This window comes from Boleophthalmus pectinirostris, unplaced genomic scaffold, assembly GCF_026225935.1.
Source record: "Boleophthalmus pectinirostris isolate CB_2022bp ecotype Guang Dong unplaced genomic scaffold, ASM2622593v1 HiC_scaffold_8, whole genome shotgun sequence".
In the NCBI taxonomy this organism is placed as follows: Eukaryota; Metazoa; Chordata; class Actinopteri; order Gobiiformes; family Gobiidae; genus Boleophthalmus; species Boleophthalmus pectinirostris.
In genome coordinates, this window is record NW_026571515.1 from 18,683,072 (window position 1) to 18,710,310 (window position 27,239).

Sequence of the window (27,239 nt, forward strand, 5' to 3'; positions counted from 1 at the left end):
TTCGTGTCTTGGAAATTATTCTCCCGACGTGAAATATAAAAGAAAATAACAAATATAATATCGCCTGAAAACAACCTGCATAGGCTCATGATGTCTGCACTACTGTCCTATAGTGACCTGCCACATGAGGGGACACGCACACAAACACACACACACACAAATACACACAAACAAACAAACACCTTCATCATCGTCATTAACCTGAGAACGCACGAACCATGTTTCCTTCCGTAGTTACTGCGTTTTCTCGCGTACGCTGCGTAAACCGCGCTTCCTCCTGTGCACCTCTAAACTAGAACTAACACCAAGACTAAAACCAGGATTAACCCAGTCCAGGACTAAACCAGGACTAAACCAGGACTAAAACCAGAACTAAAACCAGGTCTAAACCAGAACTAAAACCAGGACTAAAACCAGGTCTAAACCAGGACTAAACCAGGTCTAAACCAGGTCTAAACCAGGTCTAAACCAGGTCTAAACCAGAACTAACACCAGGACTAAAACCAGGACTAACCCATTCCAGGACTAAACTAGGACTAAAGTAGGACTAAAGCAGGTCTAAACCAGGACTAAAACAAGGACTAAAACCAGTGATCTCATATATAAAGCATTTCTCTATCAATAATATTTTTTATATGGTTAAGGAAAGACTGGACTTTTTATTGTCTTTAAGTAGACAAAAGTTATTATGTTCAGATTTCCTAGTCTTTGATACTTTATAGCAAACAGTTTCTTATTCATGGAGACTTGGGCTCAACAACCAATTTGGAGAGATTTGTTAAACAATAAATGACTTTATAAAGTCACTTTTTTTTTGTTCTATATCAGTGTTTTGATCTGCCACAATAATGTAATAATGAATTTAAATGAAAATACCTCAAATTGAAGCTTTTCTCAGCAATTTTTAGGTGAGATTAAAAAGAGATTAATTAGATTAATTAATTACAGATCATAATTAATTAATCTCTCATTTTTTTTAATCGCATGACAGCACTAGTAATAATAATAGAAGTAATCTGCAACCAGGGGCTGTATTTGGAAATCCAAGCACCAAACCAAAGAGCCGGTCAGGAGCGAGGCTGTTGAAGGTAACGTCCCCTTTCGCTTAGCAACTAGGCTGTCAGTCAAGCCTGTTGCTAACGTTAACAGGACTGGCCTTGGGGAAAGCAGGCACTGGTCTGTTATTCGTTTCATGTTCATATCCTGATTTTAGAGACAAAAAAGCAAAACACAGACCTTTTAAGACTAAAATGACGAGGCTCACAGCAGTGGTTAGAGAGACGGGGTGTCAGTTTTTCAATAAAAATCTAAGAAATCACTCCCTATTTGGAACATGATGAGTGCGTTACCTATGTCCATTTATATATACAGTCTTTGGTCACTATGGGTAAATAAATAGTATACTAAACTCTCTGCACAATAGTGTCAGAACATCTTTTAATGAATGCTAAGTTTAATATTTAGCATCTTAAATTCACCATTAGCTTGAATAAATGCAAATTCAGTGAGGTGTGGTGATGCAATCCCAATGCAATCCTGAGCTCTATAGGCACAAGTGAAGTGTATAGAAGCCAGGGGCACAAGAGCGCACTGGTAGAGATTTGAACTATTAACCTTCCAGTTGGTGGATTACTGTCACGATTTTCTGTATTTATTTAAGTCGTAATCATATTTGTCTCTTGTTATTTATGTGAGTAAGAGGAACTAAAGTAAAAATGGCTGCAAACCAAAGACTGAATAAAGAAGTGAAAAGCGTTTGGCTCCAGTTAAATGAAGCTCACAAGGCTAGCAGTTATAAGGGTGAATTTGGGGCGAGTAATAGGAATTTATTTATGAACAAAATATCCAACCATACATTTTCTTCCTCTTATCCAGGGCCAGGTCGTGGGGGCAGTAGTCTAAGCAGGGACACCCAGACTTTTGACATACACTTCCTCCAGCTCCTCCGGGGGGACCTCGAGGTGTTCCTAAGCCAACCCAGAGACATAGTCCCTTCAGCATATCATAGGTCTTCCTTGGGGCTGGTGTAATGTGCCCGGAACATCTCCTGAGGGAGGCATCCGGACGCCACCTCAGCTGGCTCCTCTCGACGTGAAGGAGCAGCGGCTCTACTCTGAGCTCCTCCCGTGTGATTGAGCTCCTCACCCTATCTCTAAGGGAGAACCCAGCCACCCTGCGGACGAAACTCATTTCAACAGCTTGTATCCGTGACCTTGTCTTTTTGGTCATTACTCAAAGCTCATGACCATAGGTGAGCGGAGGAACGTGGATTGATCGGTAAATCGAGAGCTTTGCCTTAAGGCTCTCAATTGCCTTACAAACAAAATAGCTAAATAAAAATACCATTATCATGTAGTCTATGCTGCAAGCTAAATAAATTTTGTCCTCTTAGAATTATAGGGTTCTACCTGTTTTGAGTAGCTCAGAGATACAGTTTAAAGTTCAGATCACGCATATACCACATTGGGACAAGGGAATTGGTTTTTGCTCATATAAACCTAAAATACACCAAATTCTACAAAATGTTCATAGAATAAGAACATATGAAAAAAAAAAAAAAAAAAACCTCAGTAGTAATTTAGGGGAACAAATGGTATTTTATTTTGCACAACTTTTTCCAATTAGCTCTTACTGTATCCAGCTCAACAGGAAGAAAAGTGAAATTGGCAGAAAGTGGTGGTAGATTATGAGTAGTGGGGCTTGTAGAGTTTGTTCTGGAGATCAAAGTATTGGATATCTTCTGAGAGGAAAGGTGCAGAGACCTCCAGCTGGGACCCACACTGCAGTACAGGAGGAGGCCAGCTCTGCATGGTCAAAATAGCCCCAGTCTAAGTACAGCCTGTATTTCTCCTTGCTTTTCCCTGGCTTCAGCTTTGAGCCTGCCGGAGACTCTCACACACACAACCTACTGTAAGAGTTATAGGAAGTCCCTCACGGCAGCTATTCTGGAGTTTATTGATCCAGGCCAACACAGTAAAAAGTCACCTGGAACACTACATGGTCTGATGAAATAGATTCTTTTTAAGGGGATGTGGACGACAGAGGCCTTCGGCGAAGCTTTATGTCAAACATGTACACTGTAGTGAGAGGATCAGACTGCATGCAATTTTAACACTCACATCTGAGCTGAATGATAAGAGCCTCTTATGTGATGTGGGGATAGTTCAGGTTTACTTAAGCGCCCAGCTGTACGATGAATGTAGTGAAATGTAGCGACAGCAGTTGATAGTCTCAGTTGAACTACAGGTTGGTGGCACAATTCCAGTCCCCACAGAGGAATGTTGCCATTGTGTCCTTGGGCAATACACTTCACCCACACCCGCCCCTAGTGTCTGTGTACATTGGTGTATGACTAAAGTAAAGTAAATGAGTAAAATGTTGTGAGTGCCTTGAAGGTGAAAAAGCACTACATCAAAATGTGAATATTTACAATTTATCAACTCTAAAAAGAGTCCATGCCGGTGATGGATAATCAGTGGGACAGTGTACACATCGAACACAGGATGTACCACCTTGAAAATTCCTGATCTTGCTAAATCACACTAAGCTAAGAAGTGCTGGCCTGGCGCCACTGTGGAGCAGTAGTGGCTCTAGTGCAAACTGTCCTTGAGTCCTTAGGCAAGACACTTGACTCATCTTGCCCAGAGTGAATGAGTGAGTGATTGGTGGTCAGAGGGGCCCATGGGGCCGTCTACCCCAGGGCATGTACAGAATTAGCTGACCACCACCAGATATGGAGTGAATGAATAATGCAATGTGAAGAGTTTTGGGTGAATTATTATTCTAGTGACACTACAAGATAGAAAACACACTTGAATCTTGAAGTGTATTTCTGAACAAAGTATAAACACAATTAGAGATGTAAATAAATGTGGTTAAAAATAAATAAATCTGTAGCACACACTGTAGATTCTACTCATGATTCTACTCCAAACAGTTTCACCAAAATGTTCCACTGTGATACAATTTTCTGCTAACATGTGATGGATCAGATTGAATTAATTCAAGACTAAACACTGAGTATGTAAGTCAAATGCACATTAAGTTGTGTTTGGTAAAATGATACATAAATTAGCATCAATACTAACTCCAATCACTAGGGGTCAGTAAAGAAACACATTTATTATGGGATGATCGTCTTAACCCGACATCAGGTCCCTTGACTGTCATTTTCAGTTGTAAGTTGAAGGTTTGATATAATCATAGAGAACCAATAGTGTCCCATCTTAAGCTCAGACCCAATCAGACGTTATGTTTCATCCCTCCTCTTCACTGTGGCATCTTTCAGGCGCTCAGTGCAGTTTGTGTCGAGAGCGGTCGCTGATTGAATCACCAGAAAAACCCGGAGGCACCAAGCAGACAGAGAGAGAGAGAGAGGCCAAATAAAGAGCTGTTCCTCCCAACAAGCACTATTCAAACATGGTAATCTGATGCCTGCAGATACATGAACGCACCACACACACACACTGAGGCTGCAGGCAACAGGAGGTGGCGACTGAAGAAAAGTGTTTCCCTGTGCTGTGACAAGAGCAGCGGGGGATGCTTTGTAATGTACAAGAGGAAAATTAAAGACAAAGGAATATGGTGAGGCTTCGACAAGTACGCAGTGGGGATTGTGAAAACAGCGGAAGTGGAGAGGATTACAACTGTCAGTCCTGTGGAGTCGGGATTACACATAATGTTAGCCTACCTGAGTTGCATGGACTGATAAGATAAATTTAGTGTGGAGTGTGATTTTAGCTCAGTGTTGGCTAGCTGTTCTTTTTAGCTTATGCTGTGTATCAGTAGTTGTCGGAGGTTGGAGCTTGGACCTCGTATGGCATTTATGTGTGCATATGTGGCATGTACTGGGACTCAATTAAAGTCTGACAAAATGTGAACCCAGTGCAGTTAATTTATTACCTAATCCAGGTATCCAGGTAGGAATTCTAAAATGGAAAAGAGTTTCCATTTAAATTTACAAGTCATAACTTGGAAAATCCTTCCTCGAGCACTGGTAACCAATTAAAGTCTGACAAAGGAAGCATGCAGGCTGAGCGGAAGCACTCATGCTTCACAGCAGGTTCTGGGTTTGATCCCAGGGTCGCCGGGCCTTTGTGTGCAAAATTTACATCTTCTCCCTGTGTCTGGGTGGGTTTCCTCCAGTTTCTTCCATCAACCCAAATCATGCATCATAGGTACAATACTTCATCTTAAATCCTGTTTTAGACTAAAGACTAGTCTAGAGCCCCAAAGGCGGAACCCCCCTTGCTCCTAAGGAGGTGCCCAAGTGGCATTAAAGGATGGGTCAAATGCACAAGACAAATTGGTGTAATTTTAAGCAAGTAAAAAAAATAAAAATAAAATAAAAAGACTCTTGGCTGGGGATGAGGGCCTCCTTCTTTTCTCTATACACTATCTCCTGAGAATGGCTTCAACATTCTATTTCTAGGGAACCATGCAGGTGCCACCTTCAGAAAATTAAAGAGTGTTGCTTTAATTAGAAGCAGACTCTCGATGCTCATGTTGGCCATTGAGTACATTAATAAAATATTTCAAAACTACTTCAAAACAAATGCAGACATTCATCCAAAACATAAAACCATTTGTAACCTTTCATTTGCTAAACTGCTGCTTGTTTTCATATGGAATTATTAAGAAACCTCCAACAGTGTTACTCACAGTCTGTATTGAAGTCCTTTACAGCAAAACTTATATAATGATGCATATGACGTTACAAATCTTTCATTTACATAGCCAGTAAAATGCATTGAGTGAAATGAAAACATCAGACGAGGCAGGTATAGCAAAAACATGTTTAATCTCTCCTTGATGCATATTTACACGTAATAAATCTGCAAAATAGGAAAGAGGCGGATATATTTACAGACACCGGCGTGAAACGGACCTGTCACAGCAGCTTCAAGTCTCAAACTCTTAAAAAGGTAGAGCGGAAATCACAAATATGAAAGTTTGCCTCCTTGGTTAATCTGTGTGCAGATACTTTTATGTCCCACGCTCCTTCTGAGTTCCACTTTAATCAGAGCGCACTGAGCAGGTGGAGAGAAGATGAGGGACACACTCAACATGGCGGATAAGAGAAGTATTAAGGTAGTGCGGTGGTGAATATATGGAGGTGAGGAGCTGTCATTATGGTTCTGTACTCAAATAAGCTTATTTAACACGGGTCACCTTCAGATCTTACATTCGAATCTGTGCTTTCAGTGCATGGAGAGGACTTGTTTCGATCCAAGGATGTGAGAAGTCCCTCAACGAGCCGAGATAAATTTCTGTGTTTTATCAACTATACTTTAAAGTGATATTATTTATACATTACACTATTTTCTGATCTATGTTATAATGTAGTTTCTTCATCAAAAATACGCCCGGAATTGTGTTTCGTTTCATTCACACATGTTTAACACCAAATCCTGCATCTTCATCATCTTCATCATCGTGTGTTAATACTAGGGGTGTAACGATTTCCAAGTCTCACGATACGATATCATCACAGCATGAACCTCATGGTACGATATTTATTGCGACATCGTGGGGAAGCTCACAATATGGCGGGGAGGCTCACAGTTAGTATTTAAATAATTGTGTATAATTTAATAATTTAGTATCCAATTAATATCCAAATCTCTCTGTACGATATTTTCACGATATACATCTCACAGTACGATATTTATTGCGATATTTTGTCAAGGCTAACAAAACTTAGAACTGTTATTTCTTCTTGTAGTCTGCACTGAAATGGAACAAAGGGTCATGGTCTTTTTTTTTTTTTTTTTTTTTTTTTTTAGCTATTGCTGCACCTTAACTCTTAATTTAAGCAAAGAGACTTGTAATTCAATATATTGTGATGGTCCACGATATTATTGTGAGAACTCTGACGATGCGATATCATGATATGTCGGTTATTGTCACATCCCTGGTTAATACAGGAAGTGCTCCACTGTGTTTTTAAACTCCTTACACCTTCACTAGAATCATTTGGATGATTTCATAGAATCTCTATTGAACAAAAGGTAAAAGGTAGCTATTAACTTTAAAGCTTTAATTGCTTCATGATATCACAAGGTCGAACAGAGCATTGTGAGCTTTGATGATGTAGAGAGACTAATAATACAGAATTACTCAAACGTGTGAATGAAATAAAAGACAAGGGTGTGTTTTGGAGAGGGTAGGAACATTATAACGTGATTTAAAGCTTAGAAGAGTCAATTTTGTGTAATATAGGACCTTTAAATGATTGTTCAGACCACTGCTTCTACTTTGGTCTTAAAAGCAAAGGACATTAATTTTTTTGGATATGTGGATTGTTCCAAGATGCACTCTGTGTGGTGAAACGAGTGGTTATTTAAGATATAGACACTCCCAGTATTTGGTTAAATGCCAATGAATGACTCCAGATTCTCAGCTCGATCTGAAGGGGACCCTGAAGTTCATGGACATTCAGTACCACCATGCTATTCCTTTCACAAGTCTGATGTGAGACAGTAACTGCTGCTTTGTCCAAAATTTAAACTCATGTTTTTTAAATGAGTCACTTTGACCCTGTGTATGGCTTTCATAATACACCATTCAAGTACGCAATGGGATAGTAATTAAGCTGATAAAAGATTACATAATATTTTTCAATTGCCTTAATTGCTAAAGAATTGTGCTTTTAAAACAAATCAACTAATTTGAACCCAATCAATTACATGCAATTAAGAAATGGTCAATCTAACAAATGTTACTTGCAACAAAACACGCAGTGCTTTGGAAGTGATTTTGCGTAAGATGTTTTTTGTCATTTCCCATACAATAATTTCAGTTCACTGCATCTAACCCTGTATTTACCACGTGAACATTTACATCACCGGTCCAGTTTCACATTTGAAAAGAAAAGACTGGCTTTTAATAAATATTTACTCTTTCTTTTAATCATTTTTCATAAACGTAACAGCAAAGCCTCTAACACATTCTTTGATAAGGGAGGAGGCAGCCAAGGCACAGGGAGCATATCCGCGGACACTCCTCGTTCTTCCTCCTCCTTCGTCTTGGCATGGCTGTCTCTTTCGATCGGGGAAAGCCAAACGGAGCAGATGCAACGGAATGGGAAATGAAAAACCATAGCAGGGCCTTCAAAAGGACTTCCTCCGCCTCGCCCCGCTCTTTTCATCTTTTTACCCCAACAAGTGGTGAAGTACAAAACAAGACGCCAAATGAGGAAACAAAAGAATACGAGACCAAGGCTGCCTTATCAACTTTTTCTACTCGGAAAGAAATCCAAATATCTTTACAAGTTCTGTACAATTAAAAACAAAAAATCAGTGCAGTGCTTCAAATCGTTTCAATATAGCTGTGTTAAAATGCGATATCTTGACTAGGAGAAAACGGTGAATGGGTAAATGAATGGCATGAACTTAAGAAGCTTTGGTTAGCGCCCTGTATGGAGTTGTACCCTGTTTTAAAAATCACTGGTTCAAGTATCAAAGCTCATACAGTACGTTACATATGACGTGATCTTATGGCATGGGTGTATCAAAGAAATAAAAAAAAAATAAAAGCAAATCATGTCTACAACTCAACGCTACCCAATCCTATTCATTTTAATATACAAACATGTTTCGCAGTGATCTGTGGTTAGGATCAGCCATAACATTATGACCACAAGAGCGAATATCAGCTACTATGGCACCTATAGTCTACAAAACAAATCGCATGCCAGTAATTTAGTCGTGGTTTAGGTCTTGGTCGATATTTTTAAGCCTAATTTCACCATTTTGATCCGAAATTATAGAAAATTTTGAATATAAATTGTGCTTTGGCTATAACTCTTGAGCCATAGTAGCATAAGGCAGTCTGTCTTGGCAAGCTTGACAGTAAAATGAAGTGCAACATGGTTTACAAGCAAGCTAACATTTTATAGTATGTTTTTCTAGACTTAATCATATGTACAACTAGACACTTTTAAAATTGCACAATAACTTTTCATTTATTTACATCGCCATCTATTTCTATGTACACTTTACACAATTCACTTTTCAACAGAAGCAGTGTATCCAATTAAATGGTCACAATGTTTTGGCTGACTAGATGCAATGCTAGCTCGTAAGTCTGCATTGTTCTTGACTGTCAACAAAATGGAGGGAGCTTATTGAGGCTGCACTTACCCACTAAACACTTCAAAATGAAATGGCTTTTTGTTCCTGATGAGACGAGGCTTGTATTTGAACAAAATCTGCTAATGGGAAGCACTGATATGGAAGAACTCAAATGTGTACGGAGGCATCGGTATCTGCTCGGAGAAATGGATTTGTCATTTTTTCCTCCGTCGCGGTGTAAAAGCATTTTAAAGGTGCGCTGTGTAACTTTTCTGGTGAAGGGTTTCGTCAAAAGCTTTTCTTCATGGAGATCTTGTTGCTTTGTCTGGAATGTTTCACAGTATGGGATTAAATAGGGGTGTAACAGTACATCATGGCTCAGTATGTACCACGGTTTGGTTCATTTTTGGTACAGTATGGGAAGAAAATGCAATCATGCTGAAACATTTTGGTACAGGACTATCAGTTCGGTGCAGGGCTGTGCACGAGTGAATTCTCGCAATTTGTGTGTTTACATTTTCCCACTACATGTACAGCTACACGGAAGGCTCGGCTCTTTAATAATCATGAAGGAACTCATCTGTGATTGGGGTGGCAATGGTTCCCGCAGTGCTTTATATTTAGGGCGACCACCCTGACAACAATTGACCACGTCTCTCTAAACAACGTGAATTTTCGCAAAACTACGACTGTCACGCTACGGATGTAGATGCTTTTGCCGGCACTGAATTTGTTTAATGTTTACAGGGAATTTAAAAAAAAATATATTATTTCATACAGTTGCTGCTTATTTGAGAATATTTTATTTAACTTATAGTATTACCAAGCAGCAGTTTGCATTTATTTTATTTTCCCATTTTTATAATGTTAAAACTAATACATAAACAAACAGTTTTGCATTTTGTTCCCATACTATACCGAAAATGAACCTGAACCGTGACCTCAAAACCGAGGTATCTACCGAACTATGATTCTTGTGTATCGTCACACCCCTAGTATTAAACCTTTCTATCATCATGGATACCAAACCAGGTCAGATCTGTGGAGAGGCAATAATGAACAGTCAGAATGTATGTTTTTCTAGGTGTTTTTGAGCTGCACCTATAATTCCGTAAATGTAAGGTAGAACTGTTTAATGTGTTTCTATGAAAATTTTGAGGCAGAGCAATGACATATCCATAGAAACAAGCAAGTGACATGTCCCCATCAAAAAGTTACACAGTGCACCTTTAAAACTATCCGCACTGCGTCACCTGCCCGTCTTTCTATGTATTATAGGGCATTTCAGAGAAGCCTTGCACCCAATTTGGAGCCATGAGCGAGGAATGTGTCCTAATAAACCACAATGAAGCACTGCAAATAGCGTTTAAAAGCAGCACGTACCCAAAAGGAAGCAAAAACACTGAAACATATTTCTTTTTCTTCAGATAAAAGCACAGAACAGAAATAAGAGAAAGGCCTTCGACTGGTACAAAACACTCACAAAAAAATCGAGCTACAGTTTCTTTTACTAACACCACATTCACATTTGAGAAACCTTCAGCTTGCAGTACCACCTTCACTTGGTAAAAATACAATACTGACGGCGCTCCGGAAAGAAAGTGCCCTTCATTTCGGAATGCCGTGGAAAAAAGTTTGCTGCAAAACAACATGGATGGTCCTGGATAATAGATTTCTCTGCCAGAGCTGAGTCGTCGCTTTCGACCCAACTTCAACACTGGCTTTTATGGAAAGAATTTGAAAGAAGTGTGATTTTGGTTACTTTAAACATTGTTTCCAGTGTAATAAAGAGATCTACTGTAGTTGAGTCAATTTGGTCCACCATTATCTCCAAGCAAACCATACATGTATTTTAATGTTGAATTTGATGTACACATTTGTTACTGAAATATATTTGATCGATTTTAAAAAAAACTGAGACTAAAATATAACAAAAACATGAGACTTGCAAACTTCATGAACCTTGTGATGAGTAAAATATAGCGATTTTTTATTTTTATTTTTTTCTCGTTTTATCCATGGGTGAGCTTGTGAGACCTTTTGCGCGTTCAGAACAGACATAAAATTAGTAGATGCGTCTTCCTGGATTAGCAACTCCTCGAGATTTTAGAACACTGGAGCCAGACCCCTGTCGTGAGTCACCATGAACGTCTACGAAGACTAAGATTCAGAAGATATAATATTTGTTTTGTATTGTTAATTGCCATGGTGCCAGATTTTCAACATCACCAGAAACTCAACACACAGGAACCCTTGGATAATGTCTACTTTCAATCTCAAGCCATTTCCTCCAGACCACTGATAACAGTGTTTAGAGTAACCAAAAACATCAATGGACTTGTGGAACCAATCACTGCCTTTGTTATGAAATATAGAAGCTGTCTGTAATATATATAGAGAGATTTGCCTATTTTATACTCTTCACTTTCAGTCACTAAGCATGACAACATTTCATAGCACATTTCATCTAATCAAAAAAAGTTTTCTTTGCACTAAACAACATTCAAAGTAAAACATGGCACAGGACGACTTTTTCCTTGTGTTTTTCATAATTATCAAATCCTCGATCTTTTGTACATTAAAATGGAAAACAATTTTTTTCTTCATTCATTTGAAAAAGTTTCTATTTATATATCTATATAGAGATTCATATATCCTCTTCTCTCTTTTGATTCAGCTTTGTTGTGCAAATTCAGCAGTTAACACAAGTGGCACAGCACTGAGGAGAGCAGGAATAGAAAAAAAAATCCAAATTGTCGGACTATGGGCGTTTTTTTTCAAAGAAATTCCCTGAATAGTCCTGGTTTGCCTGTGTCCACCTGCTGAAGTGTCTGAAACAATCGAACTGAATCTTTACCATGGCTGTTTATCTACTGTTTATCACCACAATAGAAGCACAGATCCTGGGTTGTTCTTGGCAAATTGTCCCAAAGAAACATTTCGCACTTGTACAGTATTTCCAGAGTTTTTGGTCACTACTGTGGTGAACCAGTCTCGCCTGATTGGCCGAAGACCCCAAATGGTGCTTCCGCCTTATAGGTCCATATCCACTGAGGCTGTAGGGCAGGTTTGATTTGGTTGAGTTGGGCCTGGCAGTTCAGAAGAAGTAAAAGAAGCCAATCCCTGTACGGTTTTGAACTCTCCAGTGTGCTCCATTGTTTTGTAGTGAAAGGGACATTAAAGGTTAAAAAGTCACTGCGTCACAAGATCGTCAGGGAAGGCGTGTTGATTGGCCAGTTCGGGGCTGGAGGGCGGAGGGCTGGGGGCTGTGATTGGCCGGTTCTCAGCTGGTCATGGACATGGTGTCGATGACCTGCTCGAGTTTGCCACGTAGCCTCTGCCTGCGCGACTGCTCGTCCTTCTGTAACGCCGTCAGGATCTGGAAAAGTCATCACAAAATGTTGGTAAGGTTAGTAAAAGTATGCGTTTTCAGAAATACAACTACACATTTCTATTGAACAGGACTACAGTCACTATACTCCATACAACTGTACAACAACCCACCCTTATGTAATAGATGAACCATGTCATATCAGTCACTATTTCATCTTTGCACTGTTTCTCCATACCCACCTCTTATATATAGCCCAGACATATTTTTATTTTTACTTGTAAATTTGTATATGCCTTATTACAACTTGCTATTTTTACTGCTTTATTTTAAAATTCAGCCATGTAAATAAAATATATATATGTATTATTTATGTAGTTTTCTTCTGTTTGTAGGAAGTGACACCACGCCCTCAATGCCAATAAGCCGTAGATCAATTGCCTCTAAACTCTTTAATGCTGTTCGGGGCAGAGCAGAGTCACACAGTCATGGAGGAGCTGGGCATCACTGACTCAGCTGCAGTCAACAGGGTGCTGGGAGAGAGTGCTGGAGTCTGTCTGCAGAGATACAGGCCTCATACTTTGAACAGCTCTCAAACTCAGAAAGGAGCACGTGGCCAGGCACCCAGAGTGGTCATCCAGTGACAACTTTGGCAGGTCAAGAGGTCAGGTGAAGAGGACAAAGACAAACTCAGCTGAGCCTGCGTACGGTAAAGCCATGAGGATGTGGTCCAATGGTCTTGTCCATCTGGCACCACCACACCTGCCCCAGCCTGCACCTGCCTATGGACCTGTCACCTGGCGGTCTCCTCACTACTAGAGTGTATTTCTACAGCACATCCAGTTGTACCAATAAATACTTCCTCCTGCACTGAAAAACTATTTGTGCTTTTCATGCTATTTTATAAATCCTACATATTTTATAAATCCTACATAAGCTCTTTCACTTCTGTTGGCGTCTAACTTTCTAGCGGCTTTACTTTCTCCATCTCATATAAAATGTTTTTGTGTTCCAGTAATTCTTCGCCACTGCTTATGGTATATTCTTGAACTTACTCATCTAAGGTGGCAAAAGGCGAACCTTTATCCCATTCACTGCTTTCTGATAGTACTGGCGTATACAGTATAACAGCTACAACTTGGCTAAAGTAATGTTGTGTTTGTGATGCTAGCCAGGCAGGTGAGGGGAATAGTGATCTAAAATGGAATGCTAACGGCGATCGCGTTTACATTGTGGCTTGCTATTATGCGTGGCGCGAACAAGGAGGAGGCGGAGTTGGGTCACAGAGGACACACTACTCTGTATTTATGTGCGTTTTTGTCTTGCTGCCAGCGCATTATAAGCCTGTCTATGTCCGTGTTTGTGTGAGAGGTCAGGGCAAGCCTACATCTGGATAATAGGCTGTAATGACGGGGGACAGTTAGCTTTCAATGGTGCCAGCTGCAACCAGGCCATGTAACTACAGTGAGATTGTGGGCACAGGGCGATACAAGCAGGAAGGATGGGTGGATAAAAGGCTGTGATGGCGTATTTCGGAACACATGAATGCCCCGTGAGAATGGGACGGCTTATACAAAGAAGACATATGGCTGTCCATCAGGGAAACGTCAGGCTTGGACAGATTCCAGCTGAAATTTAGAAATGGCACTGCACCATACTTTTTACTACTATAATTTGGCGCTGATGTTCACAAGTGTGCAGTATAGTTATTGTTTAGAAATGTGAACATAGACGGTAGGGGGGTTACCTAAATGTGGCCAGTTATCAAATCAATGCAGGTTGAAATGTTTTTTTTTATTGCGGTTCAATACATAACATTAGCATTATTAGATCTACAAGTTTAAAATATTGTGCCTGATATTACATTTTTCCAGTGTTATTCAAGCAATCTGAGCATATAATTTTATTTGTTTTGGGGGGCTCATTTCCAAAATGTTTAGTTGACCAACAGCTACAGTCTTTAATCCAGTGTGGTTTTATGAAGTGAAGAGTGTTTTGTCTCCAATTACACTAACTTTTCTTAATTATTACTTTTTAGCACTTGAGTTATTTCAACAGTTGGATAAGTCAAACTTTAACGTGTTCACAATAACTCTCAACTTTGTTTAACTGTAACACGTAAAAAAAAAATACTGTCTGAGACTGCTAAAGTGTTAGCGTATTCACAATAACTCATAATTGTTCAAACAGTTATGGTGCCCAGCACGCCCGCATCCCTCTCGTCATTATCCGAGTCAGTGTGGTTACTGTTCCCTGGCAGTTCAGTGATGATTCTAGTCTTTGTGAAAGTTCAGACCACAGCTGATACTGATCCTGAGCCCAGGCGTCCACGATCCATTGGCAGATCATGGCGTAAGTCGCTCGACGCCGTCTCTCTGTCTTGGTGAATGTGTGTTTGCTTTCTCTCATCCACTGCTCCCACGCAGCTCACAGTTTAACTTTATAATAGCTTTGAGTTTAAAGTCGGCGTTGTAAGTGTGTCTCTTGACAGGTGGCATTTTGATATTAAAAGGAATCACAGTATGTATTACTCCGCAATTCTCTTGACTACGGTAGCCGTAATGCTGCAAGTGGTGTGGCTTTGTAGTTTATTAAAGTTGTACTAAGACACCTGAATATATTCATATATAAGGCGCTCTGGATTATAAGGTACACAGTCATTTTTTTATGAAATAAAAGGCTTTTAAATGCGCCCTATAGTGTAGAAAATACGGTACTTTCCTTTTTTGCCTCTCTACCCACCTCTGCGGGTTTGTAGATTTTATATTTTCTCAATGACAGCAATAGCTTTTCTGTGAGCCGATAACACTGGACACTTCAGTGACACTGGTCCTCCACAAACTGTGATTAGGGGCATTACAACACTGTTACAGCACTATTACATGTCAGTGTGTCAGTACAGTGAGCTCAGCCAACACAGGACCCGTCATCACGAAGGGGCAGCTCTGGAGACCAGGCTGCATTCTTTTAAAAATACACTTAAGCCTGGATTAGGATCACAATTTATTATTTTGTGATATACATCTGAAATGATAGATAAATAGCTTTTGTTTCTGATATTTTCATTTGATCTTAGTAAAAGCTGCACACATTAGTTGCAGATAATCTATATTAAATCCATAGTTGATACAGTTTTTTCAAGTTGCTATCAGGAAAATTAAACAGGTCAGAAAGAGATGGCATGCTTTAGCACAGAGGAGTGAAATATTGGGTAAAATAATACAGGGTAAACGCAATTCCAATGAGGAAATATTTCAATGGAGAAAATAAAAAAAATAAAAAAAATCTGTACCACTCTATAATGACTACAAGTTAATTGGCCTTAATAAAGCATGTATAAGCCTGATTAATTCTTAATAATCTTGTGAATTAAGTCTTCATTCCTATACTCTATTATGGCTAGTAAAAGTGTATTCCCCGTCGTACTATATGTTTGATTTATTTATTGTTGAAAATATGAAAAATGTATTGGCAGTTTGCAGTACCCAACCAACAGTGCGTATATTTAATGTACTGCAAATTAACAATCACGCAATTAAATAAGGCATGTCACTCCCATCCTTGCATCTAAAACCTTTATGTGCTGTTCCCTGATAAACTGGCATTGCTGCAGTAAATAGCTCAAATCTCCTGTTTAATCAGAGAGTAGCGACTGGCTCATCCCTTGTGCCGTTACAACAGAACTCCCATCAGTTAAACGCAGCTCCATTAGCCCTGTAATGTGCTGAGCTCATGCCTTAATGTGCATTCTAATGGTGATAATAGCTCACCCTGGACGCTGCTATAGATGTGCTGCGCTTATCACAGTCATTGAATTCAAATGACCTCATGGTATTAGTCAGGAGGGGTAAAGAGGAGGGTGACACCAGTGATTAGGATATGGGAGAGCGTATGTATGAATGTATGCGGGTAGGAGGGGGTGGAGAAAGGGGGCGGGGGGGTTACCTCGTCCTTGTATTTGACGATGTAGGAGTAGATCTCGTGCAGCGCTGACATGCTGTTGAACTGGCTCAGGTGGAGGCGGGACTGCTCGGCCAAGTACGCGCTCATGTCCTGGTCGCTGATGGCGGGCATTCGGGAGATGTCCGAGTAGTACCTGGAACACGGAGGGTATAGACAATGATGATGAGATTAAGCACTCGAGTATATCAAAGTAAAGGTTGTAGTGTAAAATGGGAACAAAATGGGAAATCATAAAGGTAATCTGTATTATGCCATACACTATTCATTTTTTAAGACCATGACAGTGACTCTAAAAAGCTTGGGGTTGATAAAACGTCTAGAGATTGACCGATATGAGTTATTTCATGGCTGATACCATTTTTTATTTTTTTAAATCCAGAGCAACTGAAGCCCAATTTTTTTTGGCCAATATGTAGGGCTGATTTTTAATATTTTGCTCAAATTACCGTATTTTTCAGACTATAAGGCACACTGGATTATAAGGCGCATTAAGCAAAACAAACAGGTGACACTTGAGATTGATATCTCAACCCAGGCATCCACGATCCATTGGCAGATCGTGGCGTAATTTGCCTCCCTGTCTTGGTGAATGTTTATTATGAATGTGAATGTGGATGGATAATTTAAGTTTGGATTTTTATTTCGTACAAGGAGGACTCAAATATACGTTGAGTAATAATGTGTTTAATGCAGCTTTGTGCACATTTGTTTACGTTTTACAGAAACAAAACTTAAAACTAGATGGCTAATCTGCATAAACTATAAGTGCTGAAAAAACAGCTCGCTCCTTGTGTCCTAATGTGGTCAGCTTCTGTCGGACTAAAGAACACGACTTGCGCGAGGCTCCCGACTATGGTAGCCATAAAGCTCCGACAATCCATCAAACTCTGCAGCTTCGTAGCTTACCAAAGTTATACTAAAACATTCTGAGAACATTTCTGAGCGCCATGTACCACATAAAATCGGTTCGAGATCAGTAAGCACAACCAGAATTAATACATAAGGCGCACCGGATTACAAGGTGCACTGTCAATTTCTGAGAAAATGTAAGGATTTTAAGTGCACCTTATAGTTAAAAAAATATGGTATCGCTTTTGAATTTACTACAAACTAACTCACTATAAACTGAATACAAGAGCAGTGAAGTCACAGTCTGTGCAGTGTCCTGTAACAAAATATCGGCCTCTGTTGGAAATATAAGGCCGATAAGTAATATGTTAAAACGTGTAAATATCAGCCAGATATAACAGGGTAAATGAACTGTAATTGTGAAACATAAATACATACTTAGTTAAATTTAACATATTTAAATCATAACATAACATGATTTATTTCCAGTAAGAGCTGTCTACAATAGTTATTAGCATATGGGTAAAAACAAAAAAAATCAACATCCCTTCTGACAGAGATCAATGCAAAGATAGATAGCAGCAATTGGACTTAACTTAACCCCATAGAGGTGAACTGTGCCACTATTAATCATGCTACTAAGCGGGTTGTACAAAACACACAACCACTATTCAAGCTTAAACAGCCTGATATTACATAATACATTACTCACATGGGTATACACTAGCAGCGAGAAAGACATGGACGTATCTTGCTCAAGTATTCTGCGGGCATTGAACCACCCAGCGTCAAGTTAATTGGCAAATGTTAAACTTTTATTACATCTGGGAAGCGCTGCACTGCAAAACCTAAAATCCAGCCAAGTTAAGATGACTTGAATTAAGAAAGTAAAGCTCACAGTAAATTTCACTCCACAAGTAAAATTATCTCCCAATGGAACAAGACTTTTTGTAGTTAAAATGTGAAAATACATCTTGCTACACTTAAAATGAGAAAAACAACAACTTAAAATTAATGTTGCTTGAATTAAGATACATTCTACTTGTCAAGTTGAATCTACTCAAATAAAGTTCTTGATTTAAGTCATTTTATCTTACCTGACTTACTTAGATGTTGCTCTTTGCAGTGTGAATTCAACACAGCTAGGTTAAACTTTACTTCACGTTATGATATCTTATTTGTAGTCTAGACATGACTACACAAAAACTTTATAAAGCGCTGAAATGAGATGCTCACTTGTACCTCGACCTTACATGTATTCACTTGTTAACTACCTCCATCAATACTTATTTTTACTGCAGAGAGTCGCCCGGAGACAACTTTCTCCACTATTTACCTTGTATAGCATGGCTGACCCTCCACTCTAAATGATTTTTCCAGAGTTGAAGCCAATAAAGACTTGAGGATATATGCAATAATTAACGCGTGTTCCACCACATTATCGACTGGGAGATGCTGGCCCTATCTTAGAAGCAGGGTCCGGCCATAACCCCTCCGAGAGAACGAGGGAGTATATTAAGAACATATCCCGCTATTGACTTGTACTGTGCCCGTTTGCCGGATCTATATCTTGCAGTATCTCGGAGCGGGCTGTGGTTGGAGGAGCTGGACAGGGAATAATATAGGTTTGGAGAGGAGCAGATACACTGTATAACTGCAGCCAATTAACCCTCAGCCATAAATCTGAGTGTACGGCGCCTGGGTGCTGCTGTGGGGAGAACTGCTCGCCTCTCTCACACTTTCAGTACTTTCGGTGTAGTGAAGAGCACAGCCTGATACATCCTTCTAATACTGCTGCTGATTGTATGGCTACTGTTAAGTCTTTTAATAGTTATTTATCTTGGTTTTGATTGCGTGTTTTCTTTGATGTGCTATACACAGCAGAATGAAAAAGTTTAGTTGGGTAGTTATTCAAAACTCCCTGTACCTGTATTTGAGCAATATTTATCTTGCCCCCGTTTTCAAGTCAGACTATGTCCACTGTGTAATTATAAACCATTACACTAATCAGGAAGTGCGTGTTAACTTGCTAGTTGTTTGTTAGCTTAACTGTGATGGCAAAACTATGCTCTGGTCTCTGAAAAGTGCTCATGAACTCTAGCTGTTTTTGAAATTTGAGTTACAAGACTGACAACTAAAGGACTTTCTAAAGGCAGAAGTAAGTAGAAGCTTTGTCCCCAGTAAATATGCTTGAATCAAATATAGATTATACAAACTATACTTACAATTGCATGTAAGATTTGTTTCAAAATCTAAACCTTTTCATTTTAATGTTTTGTTTACATTTCTCAAGCTCTTGAGCCTTTCCAATAGTCCAATCTGAACACAGAATGAGCCCTAAGCTTTGGGTTGCCACATTTTAAGACCAGTCTCACATTTTAGCTGCAAGTGCAATCATTCCTTCATTCACTTTGGATCCTATTTGTAGGGACTGATTCAGCATTTTCATTTCCAATACCAATACTGACACTTTGGCTTTAAGTACCTCCCAATATCCGATGTATTCCAATACTTCCTGGCACTTATTTCCTTAAAACACAGTTAACTTCTTAAAAAATGGACCCGATTGTGTTAGGCAATAGGCTTGTGTGAATGAAGTTCAAATGTTATGAGATTCTAGGTCAAAATTAGCCCGTAAACAGTGTTATTACATCTATCTATTAACGCAAGGAACGTCTGTCTGTGTATTTGTTAGTTTGTGTGTTTGTCTGTTCCACTCATAACTCTCGAACCTCTCATCCGACAGACCTCAAATTCGGAAGGTGTCATCCTAAAAGTACGGGTGTGTGCAGTGCCAATTTTCATGTTGTTAGAACAAAAAATGTCAAAGATCTGGTAAAATGAGTGATATATTTTAAATACTAGTCCAATTAAAGGTATTATATTATGGACTAATACCTAATCCAGCCATTTTTTAAGTACTGGGTTTGAGATTTGATGCCAGTACCTATTTATTAGCATCATGTTGACAATACCATGCTGCTAATTTCTCATTTTAAAGCCTTCAGTCCCCACTAATATCAGCAGAGGGTGTAGGTCACTGTGGGTTACAGCACAGGCTTTTCCATAGTAAATAAACAATTATCCTAGAACCTTACACTTAAAATCATCACTTTTATTTAACACCTTGACAAATGTTGAGTAAGGATGACACGCACAACAGCATCAGTAGCACCTAAGACGAGGAGCGCAAAGCAAACATTGCCATGACACGCCAAGTCTATTAAAAGCTGCCTTGGAAAGCAACTTAGGCTCCCAAAAGGGAATGTGCGCAGAGACAACACTTCCTGAGTTTAGTTAAACATTGAGCTGCTGAATAAAAGATGAAGGGTGAGACAGAGGCCATTTTCATTGAGTATGCGTCTACTTTTGGAGAGGGTGTCAAATTGGTACAAATCAGACTCTTGTAAGTTATTGTACGTTCTGGTAAAGTGGGAATTCAAATGCAATAGGTGAGGCTAGTGCTAACAATACTATATCAGAAAGAATGAACACTAGTGAATTTCTATCTGGTTTTGTTGTGTTCTGGGAGCGGGATTGGGGAATATGAAAATGGCGTTGAATTTGTGGAGCTAACCAATCACAGCGAAGTGTGAATAAGTAGATAGTTTAAATGCATGCTGAAGGCAGACCAAGGGTATAAGAAAAATTTGGTTTCATTTTTTTTTTTTATTAGTCACTTGTATCTGGAAGCAGAGGTGGGACCAAGTCGTTGTTTTGCAAATCTCAAGTAAGTCTCAAGTTTTTTACCTCAAGTCTGAGTCAAGTCCCAAGTCCAATACAGGCAAGTCCAAGTCGAGTCTCGAGTCACTGGCCCATAAGTCCAAGTCAAGTCCAAGTCGTCTGCTTTGAGCTTCAAGTCATTTCAAGTCTTTAAACCAAAGTACCAAATATAGTTTAGATTTTTGCAATTTATATGAATTTTAAACTAAATTGTACTTTAAAAAAGTCATAGTATATTTATATATGCGTATTTATAGAGTATATAAGAGTTGTAGAAATGTACATTTTTCCTTTTTAAATGTTTTAACAAGATCTTAGTGTGGATCATTCCAGTCAGAATAGAAATAATTCAGAGTCTCAAGTCTTCTCAAGTCACAGGCCCCAAGTCCGAGTCAAGTCCCAAGTCAGTGACCTTTAAGTCCAAGTCGAGTCCTAAGTCTTAATCCATTTTATCAAGTCAAATCGTAAAAAATAGTGACTCAAGTCTGACTCGATTCCAAGTCACGATCTGCAAGTCCGAGCCTCTGCCTGGAAGTATAAAGATTTATTTTAGTACCTGTGGTTGTTGAGCTACTTTATAGTCATAGTAAAAGTACTGTAGTTGTATATCATTGCATTATATTTTTGTCATATTAAGTGGTTCTAAATGGTGAAATGGGTGTTTACATGATGTCTTTTTTTTTTTCTTTTTCAGGGGGAGGGAGGTGAGATTTGTAAGGAAGCAACTACAAACAACAGACAATATAATCCAATCAGATAATCAGTTGTTCAGGGAGACTGTATATGTAAACAACTGCCTGTGATGATCCCAGATAGGCTCTGTCATGGTTTAACATCATTAGAGAAAGGACTAAGTGGGCAGGGATTACAGTTCTCTATAGGCCAATCACAATGACAAAATTTGGTGTCTGATGTATTGCAACAGAAAATATAGACTTTGAACGCTGTTTTTAAAAAAAACAAGAAATGCAAGAAATAAATATAAGCAGCCCTTGAGGTCAAAATAAGTCAGCTGTATACTGTCTGTAGCTAATTCTAAAGTGTTTTTATTGTCTGGGAATCAGGAAGTGTACTCTTGCATGCGAGTTGCTGTTACCTTTACAGTGATTACAAAACCCCACTCAGGTCTCTAAAAGTTGTGAAAAGCTCTTATAAATAAATAATTAAGATGCAGAAATTACATAAGGCAACTAAGGAATAACTTTGGACCAGAGCAAACTGTTTTTAAGAGTGTCAAAAACTAAAAAACTAAAAAATGTGTAAGTATAAATGTAAGTCAATACAGTAATTATTTCAGCAGGAGGTATGTTCATTATTAACATGTTATTTACCCATAGTTAAAAATTGGATGCAGGCATTTTAAGACTATAGAACAGACTTGACTGAATACTCACCTCTCGACCCAGTTCTTGTAGTTGGGGATGTCTTTAGCGTAGAGCAGCTTGTTGGAGGGTGAATCTTTGCCCAGTTTGTGTTCTGAGGTGGAGCAGGAGTCCATGAAGGTCTGAGCCACCACAGACAGGCAGGCGTCTGTGATACTGTTCTTATGGATGTCAAAGACGAACTGAGGATTCTTTATCACATTCACCCAGAACCTCAGGGGAAGGCTGCAAATATGAAACACATCAACATACATTATTAATACTTCAATTAGGCTGAAGTTTGTCAGATTTAGTTACACCAGCATCTTTGTCCAGGTATGTTATATGTTATATGAGTCCATAACCTCTGACATGTTTGTGATTTTGTGCCAATTGTGTTGAATGCTATGCTACAGTACTGATGTTAAAGCCACAGTATGTAACTTTTCACTCTAAAAATTAGTGTTGTAGTTAAGACCACACTAATTGAGACCAAGACCTATCCGAGACCACAGGATGCTGAGACCAGGACAAGACCATGACCTCTGAGGGTCAAGACCAAGACGAGACCGAGACAAAGATCACGGCCCATCAAGACCAAATCGAGACCATCTTTGTAATTTTAGACATTTATTTGTATTTTACAGTTATTTTAGCACATACATATCAATGTTTATATAACTCTATCTCCAACTGATCACTTGTCGAGTGTCAGACCTCGAGACAGAGACAAGACAAAGTCAAAGTGCCTTCAAGACCGAGACAAGACCGAGTCCATACACGGTCGGGTCCAAGACGAGACCAAGATCTCAAAAAAATGGTCTCGAGGCTGGTCTCGAGACCAAGTGCGGTCTTGAATACTATGGCACTACTAAAAATAGACTAGAAAGTTTGTTTTTTTCTGGTTGTTTTTAATTGCACTCAAAAATATGCATCCTTTCTCTGAGCAAGCTTGCATCTCCACAAACCTCTCTCTTGTGGCCTTGCGGGGGGCCTATACACCTGCTTGTTTCCATGGTAATGTTGTTAATTTGACTTTAATCTTCCACAGTATCGCATAAAACATATCTATCTCCATAAAGAATGTTCCAAAGTATGGTTTTAACTTTCCATGGAGTCATGCAGGTTAAGTGCCAGCTCCAGAAAGTAAAGTTATAGTTATAATATTAATATAGATCAAATTATTAATCATTATTCATCTTTTATCAGGAACAGCCTCAAATGGGTGGTGAAAATCTTCTATATCACTCCCAACTTTTAATTAGAAAAACTCAAGAGAGGCAAACCACCACTGTCTTGCCTGCCATAGGAGCACAGTCTGTAAGTGACATCTGCCATATAGAACACTGTATAAGTGCTATGCCCCCTGGGTTTCATTTGCAACTTCGCACTGATTCATTTTTAATTAGTGCCTCGTGAGCAGTTTCTCTTTTTGTTAATGAAATAGTGAGTGTGTATTGTATTAGGCCCCCCTGAGACTGGAGCAGCTGACTAACACATGTAAATGAAGCTAAGTGAGGAATATTGCACAGGGATTTCAGATTTATATGCACCAAACTATTTTAATCCCACGCAGTAGCATTCTGCAGATGTGGTACAATTGATTTAATGATTGAGTTGGGACAGAAAATGTGCTATATTCAATTTAAAGAAGACATATTGTGCTTAAGCCTGATATATAGTTATTATCTACGACACCCGTGGACCATTATGTTAATTTGACATTTTGAATCACAATATGCATCTAAAATGGCTTAATACAAGAAACACATCCACTGAGTTCAGAGTTAGAAAACTCTGATGCCCTATGGGAGCTGACGCCGCTGTAAACATTACCGCAAAAAAGAGTTGTGAAGTTGTTGGCACCTCAGATGGATAGCTGCACATCACACTGGTGAGAAGCAGATTTATTTTCATTTGTACCTAAATGATTGGATGATGCAGCCAAATCCTACGCATATCACTTTTTAAAAAGATAAACTTAGAGAACAAGGTAAGTATAAAATGTAGTGGACATACAGCGGTGTGGGTGAAAACGGATTGATCAGCAGTATGTCATCTTAAAAATAAATGATTATAGATTGCTCAAACATGCACAAATACTCTAAATACAACTTCGGTAAGAGTAAACAACTATAACAAGGTTAAAATCTCTGAAAAGTGGATTTTGCATAATATGTCTGCTTTAAATAAACAAACTTTTAAAGAGGTACTTAAAACTACTGCCAATATTTGATAGGTTCAAAGAGCTTCATTATGGTATTTGAAGTTAGATATAAGAAGATTTTGTTAAGCTGTCTAGGCTTTTGTTCCGAGTTTTAATAATTATCACAGTTAAAGGCACACTATGTAACATTTCAGGTGGGGTGGGGGGGTGGTCTTCAAGGAAGTGTTTTCCTGGAGTTTTGCCTCCACAGTATTCCATTAAATTAATCTATCTTGCAATAATCTAATGTTTAAAATTATGCATTCACCATGAACTAACATGTCTCCACAGATCTGACCTGTAACTTGGACATAGGGCTGAATGATCTGTCGTTTTGTAGTGAAAATTTGGGAGCGTCAAAGCTGCGTTCTTTTGCAGTGTTCCTAAAACCCAGTTTTAAGGGTGAAGTTTAGTTCTGCTTCGACTCAACACACACAGCAGTCGTCGCCTTGTTACCTTTGTTTTTGATTTATAGATCTGTGTCGAGGTCTATGCGCCACAAAGTAATTCACCATCACAACGCGAGGCAGCAAGGATTTAAACCTGGCGTTCGTGTAATGTTTAACATGAACCATCTCCAACGCGATAGAAGCACAGAACAGACTCAGCATCAGCAGCACATCCTCAGTCACAGAAAGAACATTCATATTCCACTGAGTCGTACCTTCAGTACGACTAAAGCTGACCACATCAGCAGCACAAGGAACAAGCTTTTTTTTTTTGTTTTTTTTTTGTTGTTTTTTTCAGAGCTTATAGTTTATGCAAATAAGCCATGTGGTTTTAAGTTTTGTTTCTGTAAAATGTAAACAAACGGTCCAGCGTTAAATTGTTGGTGCGGGACTCTGGTTTGATGTAAGTTTGTGAGATGTTTGCAAATGTTCATGTGCATGAAAACTTGATTTGAAAAAAATCGTGGATGAAATCGAATCGCAATTAATTTTTTTCTTAAAATCATTCAGCCGTACTTGGATCCAGTGCTCATTCTGTGAAACATTCCAGGTAAATCATCTCCATAGAGACAAGCAGACTGCAGACCCTTCACCAGAAAAGTTACATAATGCAGCTTTAAGTCCGTGACTCACTGTACTATAGTCTGCTTGTGTACTGAACATTCCTAATCTTCACCAAATCCTAAAGGGTAAGATTTAATAATAGGCTCTGGTTTGATCCACAGAGTTTCTTTTAGGTGGAGAGGATTCTGTGAAAGTGCTGTGTTACTTTCATTGTTACTGAATTATATGGCATGAAATATTAAAATGTCACACAATTATGTAACACAGCTCCCCAAGGAGGAAGTACAAGCACAAATTACTTTTTACCATTTACAACTGTGCTTTTGAGAATTAATGTAACTATAAAAGCGTCCATGTCTACTTGTTTTGTACTGACAAATGCCTCTGCTTAGTCATAGTTTATACAGTGGGTGGAAACAAGTATGATTTCCTTTGCTATCATTTTTCTGTGTAAAAGCTTCAGATGACAGTTACAATGTCAAAAGCAAAGTTTGCTCATGTAATCAAATGCGTTTGTTGTTTATATAGGTGCCCTTTGTGGTCAGTATATGATAAATTCCAGTACAAGCACAGTTAATATGGCCAATAGTGACTCAACAAGAACAAATTCTGCTGCCAAATTTGTACTTAAAGGTGAACTAACTTTTAAGTGTAACTTTTTAGCTGGGGGTTGCTTGTTTCTATGGATATGTCATTGCTCTGCCTGGAATGTTCCACAATATGACATTAAACAGCTCTACCATTCCTTTTGTTCAATCACAAGTGGTTTTATAACTTTGGTCACATTTTCAAATAGTGCTTTTCCACCTTCAAGGCACTCTGGGGGCGAGGTAGGTTAGGTCTTGCCCAATGACACAACAACATTATTCATCTGTGGGAGCTGGAAACATACCAGCCAACCTGCGGGTCAGTGGATCTGACCGCTCAACTAATTATGTTTATGATGAGAGCAGGATTCAAATCGCCAACCTTCAGATCAAACGCTCTTACTGAGTTACTGTCGCCCTAAAAAACAACCTAAACAAAAAGACATTCTGACTGTGAGCGGTTTTGCCTTTCCATAGATCTGACCTGTAAGTCTGGTTTGGTCTCCATGATGATAGAAAGGTTTAATGCCACACTGTGAAACATTCCAGACAATAACATCTCCTTGAAGAAGCATTTGATGGACTCTCCACCAGAAAAGTTACACAATGTACCTAGTTAAAAAGTACACATGAAAGATACTATCCAGAGCACTACTATTAGTTACTTTTGAAGCTTTTTAGGTGAGTCAATCCAACTGAATAAAACTGAATTTTGTCATTTTAAATCAGAGCAGGTGATGTAAGTGTACAGAGGAGCACTTGTACAGTACTCACTGAGTAAACAAGTAATATTATTTAAAATCTTAAAATTTCACTTAAGTAAAAGAACAGATTAATGGAGCAAAAAATACTGAAGTAAAAGTATAGTAAAAGCTTTCCTCACAGATTTTGAGATCTTATAAAACTTCAATTTGTGACTTTAGTGACTTTGCCAAACTATGAATGTGTTAAAACTAAAATCCTCAGGCTTTTTAACAGGTCTCACACAGTAATAAAATATACTTTTACTTTTCAGGCCAATCCAAAATTGTAGTAGAGTAGAAAGTACAGATACCTTCTCACAAATAAAGTAAAAGAAATCCACTTTAAAATGTACTTAAGTAAAGTACTTACATAAATATTTCATTTTCTT

General features: G+C 38.8%; 1 protein-coding gene across 1 annotated transcript in view; it reads right to left on the reverse strand.

Moving 5' to 3' along the window:
• Positions 1–12,273: 12,273 nt before the first annotated feature.
• Positions 12,274–27,239, reverse strand: part of plxna1a (plexin A1a) — a 519,677-nt gene continuing 504,711 nt past the window's right edge. Inside the window, exons 32-34 of the mRNA XM_055165879.1 lie at positions 22,335–22,547; positions 16,351–16,501; positions 12,274–12,453 (exon numbers count right to left, since the gene is read on the reverse strand). Coding sequence (XP_055021854.1) covers positions 12,358–12,453; positions 16,351–16,501; positions 22,335–22,547 — 460 coding nt within the window. The 3' untranslated portion in view covers positions 12,274–12,357. The remainder of the gene's footprint in view (positions 12,454–16,350; positions 16,502–22,334; positions 22,548–27,239) is intronic.